Source organism: Bos grunniens, chromosome X (genome assembly GCF_055505025.1).
Source record: "Bos grunniens cultivar Pamir isolate PY7600 chromosome X, Bosgru_T2T1.0, whole genome shotgun sequence".
In the NCBI taxonomy this organism is placed as follows: Eukaryota; Metazoa; Chordata; class Mammalia; order Artiodactyla; family Bovidae; genus Bos; species Bos grunniens.
Window position 1 is genome coordinate 36505360 of NC_141194.1, and position 13215 is coordinate 36518574.

The 13215-nt window shown below is 43.9% G+C and overlaps 1 protein-coding gene across 1 annotated transcript in view; it reads left to right on the forward strand.

The window, feature by feature from the left end:
• Positions 1-200: 200 nt before the first annotated feature.
• The window catches only part of LANCL3 (LanC like family member 3), a 121821-nt gene continuing 108806 nt past the window's right edge, over positions 201-13215 (forward strand). The window contains exon 1 of the mRNA XM_086387637.1: positions 201-1238. Coding sequence (XP_086243763.1) covers positions 201-1238 — 1038 coding nt within the window. The remainder of the gene's footprint in view (positions 1239-13215) is intronic.

The following is a 13215-nucleotide window of genomic DNA, read 5'->3' on the forward strand; positions in this document are numbered from 1 at the left end:
CTACAAGTTCCGCGGCTTCTCAACCTTTTCTGTGCATGCGAATCACCTGGGGCTCTTGCTAAATATGCTGACTGTGATTCATTAGGTCGGAGGCGAAGTAGGAGCCTCTGCATTTTTAACGCGCTCCAGGTGATGCTGATCTGCTGACCCTCGGAGTACACGAGGGACTCGAGGTCTTCACCTCCCGGCCAGGTGTGCATATGCCCAGCCTCGGCTTTCCGGCTCGCTGTCCCGCGCGTCCCTGGCCTTCCGCCGAGAGGGGAGGAGTCGGGGGCGGAGCGGGAGGAGTGGCGCGGCCCCCGCGTGGGTCCTGCCGGAGATCACCTCGGCCCCTTGGCGAGGAAGCCAAGCTGCGGCGGCGCAGGAGGGGGCGGGTTCGGCGAGGGCGCGGCCTCTGGGAGGGGGGCGCACGACGCACATCCCCCGCGCTCGCCCGGGCCACTAGGGAGCCTCGCGGCAGTCCGGTGCCCCACTTGGCAATCCGCTCCGCGCTGCTTCCTCGCGCCCGCCTCCTCTTGTCACCTCCCGTCTCAGCCTCCTCGCTCCATCCCGGCTGTATCCACCGCCATCCGAGTGCCTCAAAGAGCGAGAGGTGGTGCGCGGGACCGCAAGGCGCGTCCTCCAGCGGACCCCGGCTCGGCCTTGGTGGGGGCACGGGCGGCAGCATGGACACCAAACGCTGCTTTGCCAATCGCTTCGATGACTACCAGGGCAGCCTGCTGGCGGGCCAGTGCGAGGAGGCGGTGGCGCCCTTGGTCACCGCCACCATCGAGCGCATCCTCCAGGAGCTGCCCCCGCTCGGGGGCGGCCCGGAGGGCCGGGGGGCGGCAGCCGCGGCCAGCAGCTGCCAGTGGGGACTGTACGGCGGCGTGGCCGGGGTGGCCTACATGCTCTACCACGTCTCTCAGAGCCCGCTCTTCGCCGGGGCTCGGGAGCGCTACCTGCGCTTGGCCAAGCGCCTCATCGACGCGTGCGCCCGCGCTGAGGAGTGGGGCGAGCCGGACGCCGACACCCGCGCCGCCTTCCTGCTCGGGGGCGCGGGTGTGTACGCCGTGGCCACGCTAGTGTACCACGCCCTGGGCCGGCCCGACTACGTGCAGCCGCTGGGCAAGTTCCGGGCTCTGTGCGCCGTCTGCGCGCCCGTCTCCTTCCTCGAGTGCGGCTCCGACGAGCTATTCGTGGGCCGCGCGGGCTACTTGTGCGCCGCACTCGTTCTCAAGCAGAAACTCGCCCAGGAGGTAAGAGGCCACCCCGGCCGCAAGGGGGCGCGTGCCACCCTACCACCCGGCTCCCGGCTCCGGGAGCGGCGCCCCGGCTGTTCTCCATCTCTCTTTGTTACTCTTTTGACTCTGGTTTCTTGAGGCTCTTGAGGTTTATCCCCTGCTTTTGTCCGTCTCCCCCCGCCCCACCCTCCCCCCACCCTCCCCCCACTGCTTTCAGTCTCTCAGTTGGGATTATGCGCCTTTGCTCTTTGTTGGTGTTTTACTGAGACATGGCATCTCCCCAAATGCCTCTTTGCCCAGGTGTTGTCTGGAGGTCCTTTCAAGTGAGATTTTTTAATATCCCAAATGAAAGAGATTTCCCTTCCTTTAAACCCTCCTGTCAAAAGCTGAAGTACCCTCGCATGTCAGAGTACTAGAAACTCATAGAAGTTTGGGAATGGGCTGATCTATGCTAGTATTGTTTCCATCATTAAGGTGAAGGTAAGTTGTTTCTGCGACCCCCGGGTCTGTATGTGCTTCCTGTGTTGCTTTCTATTCAGTAAATTGCACGGGTCTTATAAAATGCATCTCTGAGGGGAGTGTCCTCTTTTAAATACATAAATATAGACAGAATTCTACACTATTGTAATCGAAAGTGCCCCCCCCCCCATTTTAAAATGAATCGTTAGGATTGTCAAGACGACAGCATACTTGACAGGGCAGGTTTTCTTAATGAATAGCTTTCCAGGGGCTCCTTGAAGTGAATCGGATTTCACAACTATATGTGTTTGGTTTTTGTTGTTGTTTTTTTTTTTCTGGATTCACTTTGAATACAGCGCGTGGATATTAGAAGAGAGAGTGCCAGTTTCTGTGGTGTAGGGAAAAAAAAAAGTCCTCCAAAGGATCATAGTAACTAGAACTGAAAGAGAAGCACTTCATTCATAACCCACTGGAGCCAAATACTGTTTAGGGAGGAAGTGACACATTTAACTTGGCTCCATTTGGGTGAGAGAAGCGTTTGAAGACAAATTAAAGGTACACAGTGTTTTTAAAGTGTAATTAACTTAGATAACCTCTACAGAGGCAGTCTTGATTTTTTTTTTTAATTTATAGCAGATGAGGTTAATTCAAGTAAGAAAGATTACCAAAGACTGTGCACTGTGCTAGCAGGGAAGCAAAGGGTTGTGTGACAAAGTTGTGTTGAAATAGTTCACTCTGCTTTGGAGTCACTGTTACCAGCTAGCAGTTTCCCAAGGGCCTTTCCAGTTGTAGAAAACCTCTGAGAAGGCCACCAGGCTATTTACATATCATTTGCATTATATTTGCATCTGCTCCTCAGACCTTGCAGTCTGGTAGCAGGCGATTTTCAAGTTTGTGGGGATTTCTCCCCCTAGTTGTTTTCCTTACACATGGTGCTTTCCCTTTCTATGCTTTTCTCCAGAATGGAATGGCAGAGTGGGAGAACTATCAGGTCATGCGCAGGTGGCAACCGATCAGAAGGACTCCTTGCCTGAAGACTGGTGGCCCAGGGCCAGTCTGCAGTGCTGATCCACAAAGACATTTCTTAAGACCTCTCTTGTGCCCTGCTGCCAAACTGGATCTATCTTTTTATACTAATCAAGTGGAGGTGCTCTAGCCCCTGCTCCCAGGAGACAGAACAAATTCGAAGGCTGTTTTTTTTTTTTAAAAAAAAGCAAAGAAAAGCTCTTAACCTGAGTAAATCAGCTAGTCTCAGTGGCAGCCTCAGCTGTGGTCATCCAAAAAGTTCAGGCATGAAAGGACAGATACTAAGCATGCCAGGCTTGAAGCCCTTTGAGGGGAAAATACAAGTCTTCTGCACCATCCCCACCCCCATGTCCTAGCCTGCATATGGCTTTGACCTCGGTAGATGATCCATAAACCTTGATTAAATTGAATTGCAAACTTCTGTCATTTCTCTATGAATAATCTGTCATTCTGCCCTGGGTTTCTTTCTCTCCAATGTCATTTATATTCACTTTCCTCTTGGCAGTGCCCTCGGTTATCACCCTGGTCGAACTCCTCCCCACCCTACTTGACACATCTCTGCTACCTAATAAATAGTTGAATGAGTGAATCACCCTGTACTGGGATTAGTACTCTCAGCTAGTTTCTCTCACTCCAGCCATTCCATGTACCTCTGAGAAACCAGGCTGCTTATAAACACTTTTCATTATGTCACTACCCTGCTCAACGTCCTGCAATGGCTCCCTATTTCCTTTTCTCCAGTGGCTGCTCATCTCACAGTGAAAGCCAAGATCCTTAAAATGGCTGACAAAGCGCCATGTGATCTGACCCCAGCTTACCTACTCTACTTTTTGCTCACTCTGCTTCAACCACATGGGCCTTCTTGCTGTTTCAGGCATTTATTGTCTCAGGGTGTTTGTACTCGCTCTTCCCTCTGCTTGGAATACTCTCCCCCTATCTCTTTTTATAGTTATCTCTCTGACCTTGTCTGGGTTATCTCCTAAATGAGTCCTTCCCTATCCACCTGATTTAAGACTGCCACCTGTCCCCTGACTTAGGCCCTTTTCTTGCTTCATTTAACTTATTTTCTTTACGTCTTCTTAACTTAGAATGTAGCTCCATAAAAAAGGGTTTCCATTTCATTGATGGACTTAAGCATTAAGATTGTACCTGGTACATATGTGGGTTCTCAACTTTCCTTGTTTTGGTTGTGGTGGAAATATTTTCGATGCTTTGCTTCATCTCTCAGTTCTAATAGCATCCCATTTACCAGTATTTTCCTTTATGGTGGTGCCTTTGATATTATGTTTAAAATAATCCTTTCCTGTTTCCGTAAGAGCTTAAAAAATCCTTTCCTACTGCCAAGGTATCAGTAAGTATTTGTTGAATGTGTGAATGAACACTACTTTCTTACAAATTTGACCTCAAAGCAAGCTTAACCACTAGACCAGTGTTTGTTAAACTTTAACATTATAGGCATCACCTACAGATCATGTTAATAAAATGCAGATTTTCTTTCAGCAGACCTGATATTAGGCTTGAGACTCTGAATTTCTGTCAAGGTGCTGCTGACAGTCCAGGGATCACGCTCTGAATAGCAAGGCAGTAATACATTACTACATGGATTTTGGCATTATACCAGCCCCGTCTATTAAGATGTTGTTTTGTGAAGCTTGTATATTTATTTATAAAGTTGTAGTTTAGAATACTGATTACTGTATCCTACCATACTTTTGTTTTAACAACCTGCAAGAGGAATTTCTGTCAGGGCTTTGAAACAGGAAGAGTTGTGCTCCTCCTGGAAATGAATTGAATCTTTTTAAATCTCCAGGCTGAGTTGTATAACTGATCATGTTGCTCACTTTATGTTGACTCCTAGGAAGCATATGGTCAGAACTATGGTCCACATAGCTTGTGTACAATACTGTATCACCTGTATTCTTATATACTAAAATTTACATTCGGTTTATCTGTATTTTTTTTCTTCCTTCATTTACCCTTTTCTGAACTTTCTTCCTTACATCTGATTTTATTGTTTGTATTTGTTTAGAAGATTCAGAGATGGAAAAAAGTGTGTGTATGTAGACAGAGAGACATAGAGACAGAACCATTCTCTCCAGGTAATATATTTTTTATTAATTTGGCCTTCCTGGAAATACTCCAGGGAAATAGCTTAGAGCAGGGGTCCCCAACCTCCAGGATCTAATGCCTGATGATCTGAGGTAGAGCTGATGTGATGATAATAAAAATATTAAGTGCACAGTGAATGTAATGTGCTTGAATCCTCCTGAAGCCATCCCCACCCCCCATCCATGGGAAAATTGTCTTCCAGGAAACTGGTCCCTGGTGCCAGAAAGGTTGGGGACTGCTGCCTTAGAGGGTTTGGTAGGCAGATATCCTTAAGAAATGGAGCACTGAAGTCTTAAGAAATCACACTGTAAACACTTGCATTGGTTTGTTCTGCTTTCCAGATTGGTGGAAATGTAGCAGGGAAAAGGAAGTGAGAATGGTGGTGGGGTAAAGGGGAGGCCTGGGGAACCACAGTTAAAATAATAACTTTTGCTCCTTGGTGACCTTGGACAAATAATTTTAACACCTTGGAGCCTGAATTTCCTCACTTGTAAAATGGACAAATGACAGCTTCCTCCTTCGCTTATTCTGTCATTCACTCACTCAGTGAATGTCAGGTTTCTCTGTATGCCCGGAACCTTGCTAGATGCCAGGGTTGAGCAGTGAACAAAAATCAATACAGTTATGTTGTCAGAAGTGCCCTCAGAAGGAAGTAAACAGGAAGTGCTGGCGGGGTGGGAGCGGGCGGGGTGCTGCCTGGCATACATTAGCAGGGAAGGATTCTCGGTGGAGGTGACGTCCTGGCTCATCACTGAAGCATGAGAATGAAGCAGCTGCCTTAAAAGCAGGCATTCCAGGCTGAGGGGATGGCAAGGACAAAGCCCCCGAGGCAGGAAACTGCTTGGAGATTTCCAAGAAAAGGAAGGTGGTGGCCGGGATGAAGAAGAGTGAGCAAAGGCTAGAGAGCTAGAGGCCAGGGAGGAGCTGTGAGCAGGGGAAAGGCAGGTCTGGCCGGGTAAAGTTAGGAGTTGGGCATTTGTTTCAGTTGGAAATAGGGCAATGTCTTCATCTGATTCACCTTATAAAACAATGATACAGATTGGTATTCTGTATAGACAGTGGATTGAACAGTATTAAGAAAGGTCACAGGAGGACTTTTTAGAGGGAATCTAAAAACCCCTTTCGTGCCAAGGACTCCTTTGTAAATCTGGTAAAACCTCCAGTACTTCTTTCGAGAAGAACGTTTTAAGATGCAGAAAATAAAACACGCAGGATTACAAAGGAAGCCAATTATCTTAACATTCAGTTACCAAAACATTTTCAAAACGTGTGATGCACTAGCATATGTGCTGCTTGATTAACACATTCAGTGTGGTTTTGCAGTGGGACCTAAGGAGTATGGTACTTTTGCAGCAGTGATGAGGGGCAGTGATATTTCGAGATGTCTTCAACAACTGCAGTGTGACATGATCGTATCTGTGATTTCTATAGGTGGCAAAGTCACGAGTACTCCTGGTGTTTCGTGGTCTGCGTTTGTAATAAAGGGAAATGCCAAGCTGTTTAAATAAGGTTGGAGAAAATAGAGATGTGATTTTCTTTTCTTGGCCAAAGGGGACTGGTCTGGAGGTGGCTGCGATGACTCACCCAAGATAAAGTGCCTAGTGTAGTGCTTGGCACAGAGTAGCTGCTTAATGAAATCCATGTTATGCCCCTACTAACAAAAAATCAAAAGTGATTCTGAGCATCACATAGACAATTATGCCCAAGGAATCTATCTTCCTGCCATGATTAAAGGAAAAAGCCTTTTGCTAGATTGTTCACTGGGTCCTTAACTCATTCCTAAGCATGTGGTTGGCAGCTAAATGGGGATGCCCTTAGCTGGATATAATAGAATGTCTGATAGAAAGTGATTTATAAATAATGGGAACACTTATGACCTCACTTGACAAGGATTGTAGAGCTAGGTCATTCCAGGATTGGTTAAGTAACTCAGGAAAATCATCAGAACCCAAGCCCTCTCCAACCTTTTTCTGTGCTGTTCTGGGTGTGTGAGCTGTGCATGCTAAGCTGATTTAATCATGTCCAACTCTCTGCGACCCTAAGGACAGGCTCCTCTGTCCATGGGATTCTCCAGGCAAGAATACTGGAGTGGGTTGTCATGCCCTCTTCCAGGGGATCTTCGTGACCCAGGGATCGAACTGGTGGCTCCTGCGCCTCCTGCATTGCAGGCGCATTCTGTACCACTGAGCCACCAGGGAAGCCTTGGTGAGCTGTAGCACTCTTAAGGATTGCAAGATGGCTACTGCCTTTCCAAGCATTGTGTTCTCATATAACTGAGGCTGGGTTTTTTTTTTTTTTCCTTGAATTTTTTTCTTATCATATGGAACAGTCTGTCCTTAAAGAATTTCCATTCTGCCTCATTGCCCAGCACTTGGTCAGCAACCCAGCTCTGACCACTCCTGGTTTCTGGGGAGGCCAGAACGGCTCGTATTCTTTATTTCCAGCCTCTTATCAGTGGATGCAGATTCTTTCAAGAAAGGAAGAGGGAATGGCTGTTGGGTGGTTACCAAAGTGTCTGCCTTTTGGCTCACTTACCAAGGTCTGTCTCATGACTTCCCACTTCCTTGACTCTTGTCAACAATATTACACCTCCTCCAGATCCTGTTTTGATTTTGTTTGGATAAATACCCAGAAGTGGGAATGATGGATCATATGCTAGTTCTCTTTTCACTTTTTTGAGGAATATCCATACTGCTGTCGGTAGTTGTTATACCAATTTAGGTTACTACCAACAGTGTACAGGGTTCTCTTTTCTCTGCATCTTTGCTAACACTTTTTGATGATAGCCATTCTGAGAGATGGAGAAGGCAGTGGCACCCCACTCCAGTACTCTTGCCTGGAAAATCCCATGGACGGAGGAGCCTGGTAGGCTGCAGACCATGGGGTCTCGAAGAGTCAGACACGACTGAGTGACTTCACTTTCACTTTTCCCTTTCATGCATTGGAGAAGGAAATGGCAACCCACTCCAGTGTTCTTGCCTGGAGAATCCCAGGGACGGGGGAGCCTGGTGGGCCGCCGTCTGTGGGGTTGCACAGAGTCGGACACGATTGAAGCGACTTAGCAGCAGCAGCAGCAGCAGCATTCTGAGAGATGTGAGAATATACCTCATTGTGCTTTTGATTTGCATTTCTCTAATGGTTAGTGATACAGAATACCTTTTCATCCAACTGTTGGCTGTTTGTATTTCATCTTCAGAGAGATGTCTATGCAGTTCCTCTGCCCATTTTTAAAAATGAGTTGTTTGCTTTGTATTTGTATGAGTTCTTTATATATTTTGAATTTTAACCTCTTATCAAAACGTGGTTTACAGGTATTTTCTCCTACAGTGTAGGTTGCTTGTTCTTTTTGTTAATTGTTTCTTTTGGCTGTGCAGAAGCATTTTAGTTTGATGTAGTTCCACTTATTTTTTGCTTTTGTTGCTTGTGCTACTGGTGTTATATCTAGAAAATCATTGCCAAGACCAATGTAAAGGAACTTTTCCCCTATGCTTTCTTCTAGGAGTTTTACATTTTCAGATCTTGTGTTTGTCTTTAATCCATTTCAAGCTCATTTTTGTGAATTGTGTAAGATGGGGTCCAGTTTCATTTTTCTGCATGTAGTTATCCAGTTTTCTCAATACTGCTTATTATTGAGAATATTCTTTCCCCATTAAGTATTCTTGGCTCTCATATCAGATTTTAGTTGACCATATATGTGGGACTATATTTATGGGCTCTTGATTCTGTTCCATTGAACTGTTTTTATGTCAGTACCATACTGTTTTGATAATATAACTTTGTAATACAGTTTGAAATCAGGAAGTATGGTACCTGTAGCTCTGATCTCTTTCTCAAGATTTATTTGGCTCTTTGGGATCTTTTTTGGTTCTGTATGAATTTTAGGACTCTGTTTTTCTTTCTGTGAAAAATGACATTACAAATTTCAGAGCAATTGCATTGAATCCATAGATAGCTTTGAGTAGTGGTGGTGGTTAGTCACTAAGTCGTGTCCAACTCTTGCCATCCCATGCACTGTAGCCTGCCAGGCTCCTCTGTCCATGGGATTTCCCAAGCAAGAATACTGGAGTGGGTTGCCATTTCCTTCTCCAGGGGATCTTCAGGTATCCAACCCTGGCCTCTTGCACTGCAGGTGGTCTCTTGCATTGCAGGCAGATTCTTACTGACTGAGCCACCAGGAAAGCCCAGTATGATTACTACAGTCATGTTCTGGTAAAGGATCAATTGTGTCTGATTCTTTGAGACCCATGGACTGTAGCCCACCAGGCTCCTCTGTTCATGGAATTCTCCAGGCAAGAACACTGGAGTGGGTTGCCATTCCTTCCTTCAGGGGATCTTCCCAACCCAGGGATCAAACCCAGGTCTCCTGCATTGCAGGCAGATTCTGTGGCTCAGATGGTAAAGCGTCTGTCTGCAGTGCAAGAGACCCAGGTTCAATTCCTGGGTTGGGAAGATCCCCTGGAGAAGGAAATGGCAGCCCACTCCAGTATTCTTGCCTGGAAAATCCCATGGACTGCAGAGCCTGGTAGGCTACCGTTCATGGGGTTATAAAGAGTCAGACACGACTGAGCGACTTCACGATTCTCTACCATCTGAGCCACCAAGGAAGCCCTTAGTAGTATGAACATCTTAATAATATCAGTCCTTCTGATCCATGAACACAGAATGTCTTTCCATTTATTTATCTTTAATTTCTTTCATCAAAGTCTTACAGTTTTCAGTGTACAAAATTTTCACCTCCTTTGTTAAACTTACTCTTCAAGTATTTTATTTTTGATGATATTATAGTGGGATTTCTTTATTTTTCAGATAGTTTGTTGTTTTTTTAGCATATAGAATCATAACTGATTTTTGTATGTTGATGCTATAACTGCAACTTTACTGAATTACTAGTTCCATCAATTTTTTGGTAGAGTCTTGAGAATTTTCTGTATGGAAGATTATATCATCAGCAAAGTTTTACTTCTTCCTTTCTGATCTGGACATCTTTTATTTCTTTGTATTGCCTGATTGCTTTGGCTAAAACTTCAGTAGTATGTTGAATAAGAGTGAGAGTGGGCAGCCTTATCTTGTTCCTGATCTTGGAGTAAAAGTTTTCAACCTTTTACCACTGAGTATGATGTTAGCTGTGGGCTTGTCATATATGGCATTTATTACGTTGAGGTATATCCCTTTTATACCCAATTTGTTCACTTTTTATCATGAAAGGATGTTGAATTTTGTCAAATTCTTTGTCTGCATCTATTGAGACAGTAATGATTTTTATCTTTCATTATATTAATGTGAGGGATTCCCTGGTAACTCAGATGGTAAAGAATCTTCCTGCAGTGAAGGAGACCCGGTTTCGAACTCTGGGTCAGAAAGATCCCCTGGAGAAGGGAATGGCAACCCACTCTAGTATTCTTGCTGGAGAATTCCCTGGATTGAAGAACCTGGAAGGCAATAGTCCATGGGGTCTCAAAGAGTTGGACAAGACTGACCAACTAACACTTCCACTTCCATATTAATGTGATGTATCACATTTTTAAAGGAAAACATTTTTTTTTTATTCCTTCCATCACTTATTGAACAGACTATGTGGCATGCAGTGTCCTTTGTACTATGTATACATTTTTATTTTCATTTTTTCAACTGTACTGAGGTATAATTGACAAAATTGTAAGATATTTAAAGTGTGCATTGTGGTGGTTTGATGTATGTATACTTTGTAAAAGAATTCTCACCATATAGTTAAGTAACACATCCATTGCCTCACATATTTGCATATGTTGAACCATTCTTATATCCCAAGGATTAAGTCCTTGGGTATGATCCCATTAATGTGCTCTTGAATTCAGTTTGCTAGTATTTTGTTAAAATTTTACATTTATGTTCATCAGGAATATTGGCCTATAGTATTCTTTTCTTGTAGTGTCCTTTTCTGACTTTTTAGTATGAGAGTAATTCTGGCCTCATAAAATGAAGTTGGAAGTGGCCCCTCCTCTTCTTTTGGAAGAGTTTGGGAAGGATTGACACTAATTTTTCTTTCAATGTTTGGTAGTATTCTCTAGTGAAACCATCTGGTCCTGGACTTTCCTTTGTTGGGAGATGTTTTATTAGTGATTCAGCATCCTTACTCATTATTGGTTTGTTTAGATTTGTTTCATCATAATTAACTCTTGGTAAGTTGCATGTTTTTAGGAATTTATCAATTTCTTCTGGTTTTCCAACTTGTTGGCATATAATTACTTGTTCACAGTAGTCTCTTAAGATATTTTGTATTTCTGTGGTATCATTTTTAATGTCCCCTCTTTAGTTTCTGATTTTGAATTTTCTTTTTGTCTTAGTCTAGCTAAAGTTGGTCAATTTTGTCATTTCAGAGAACCAATTCTTAATTTCATTGATTCTTTTCTCCTGTTTTCCTGTTCTCCATTTCATTTACTTTGGCTCTAATGTTTGTTTATAATTTCCTTTCTTCTGCCAACTTTAGGCTTAGGTTCCCCCTGCCCTGGACCCCAGTTCCTGAAGGTATAAATGTTAGATTGTTTTGAGAGTTTCTTTTCCCCAAGTTTTTCTTTAAAATTATTACTGTCATACAGGGTAAACACAAACAGTAAGAGGATCCAGGAAGATATAGAGGCATATTTCAAAGATACTGTGGATTCGGTTCCAGACCACTGGAATAAAGTGAATATCTCAATAAAGCAACCCACATGAATATTTTGATTTCCCAGTGCAGATAAGTTACATTTACACTTATACTTTAGTCTGTTAAGTGTGTAATCATTATGTCTAAAAAAACAAAGTGCACACCTTAATTAAAAAATACTTTATTGCTAAAAAATGCTAACCCTCTCAGCTTACCATTAGTCATGGTGCTAACATCAAAGATCACTGATACAGACCATCATAACAAATATAATAATAATGAAAAAGTCTGAAATGTTGGGAGAATTACCAAAATGTGACTCAAAGACAGAGTGAACAAATGCTGCTGGAAAAATGACTCTGATTTGCTCGACAGAGTGTTGCCACAAACCTTCAATTTGTAAAATAATAAATAAAAATAAAAATGGAATGTCTACAAAGCACAATAAAGCAGAGAGCATAAAACAAGGTATGCTTGTTTTAAAAAGTCCTCTTTGAACATAAAACATTTTCTTTTTAAGAAATATTCTGGTTATGTAAACTACCTGTATTTTTGCCCATTTATGTCATACTTGTGTGTGTGTATGTGTGTGTGCATATAAATGTGACACACCTTGTTTTCATATGTGCCTTCCCTATGCTATGCTATGCTAAGTCGCTTCAGTTGTGTCCAACTCTGTGCGACCCCATAGATGGCAGCCCCCCAGGCTCCGTCGTCCTTGGGATTCTCCAGGCAAGAATACTGGAGTGGGTTGCCATTTCCTTCTCCAGTGCATGAAAGAGAAAAGTGAAAGTGAAGTCGCTCAGTTGTGTCCGACTCTTAGCGACCCCATGGACTGCAGCCTACCAGGCTCCTCCGTCCATGGGATTTTCCAGGCAAGAGTACTGGAGTGGGGTGCCATTGCCTTCTCCACTGGTAGATGGTAAAGAATCTGCCTGCAATGCATGAGACCCCAGTTCGATTCCTGGGTCAGGAAGTTCCCCTGGAGAAGGGATAGGCTACCCAGTCCAGTATTCTTGTGCTTCCCTGGTGGCTCAGACAGTAAAGAATCCTCATGCAATGCAGGAGACCTGGGTCCAATCCCTGGGTTGGGAAGATCCCCTGGAGGAGGGCATGGCAACCCACTCCAGTATTCTTGCCTGGAGAATCCCTATGGACAGAGGAGCCTGGTGGGCTATAGTACCTGTAGTCTCAAAAAGTTGGACACAACAGAGCGACTAAGCACAGCACAGTATAGAGAGGTCTCATTCTTTATACTGGTTTGATTTAATGGCTATACCACAATTTAACCATTATAGACATTCAATTTTTTTTCCTTTTTTGCTGTCAGAATTAATGCTGTCAAGTATACACAGTAATACATATAATGTACATATATACGTATATGACATTTACATGTAATATATACATATATGTGTCTGTATCTTTGCCTTCTGTTACAAGTATATATGTAGGATAAATTTTTAAAACCCAATTGCTGAGTCAAAGTTTATAGCTGTTTTTCACTTGATGAAGATTATCAAGCTGCTATCCAGAAAGGTTACATCAATTTCCATTCCCTCCAGGAGCATTCGGGGGTGCCTGCATTCCCACATTATTGTCAATACTTGGTTTCGTCAGACTTTTTAACATACGACAGACTGACAGGTAAAAAAAAAATGAAGATGGAGATTTCTCGGATAGAAAATGTGTCCCCTTATCTTTTCATTCAATACTCACTGAACAAAATGCATATACAGGATTTTACCCAGTCTAAATCTGAGTGGTCCCTGG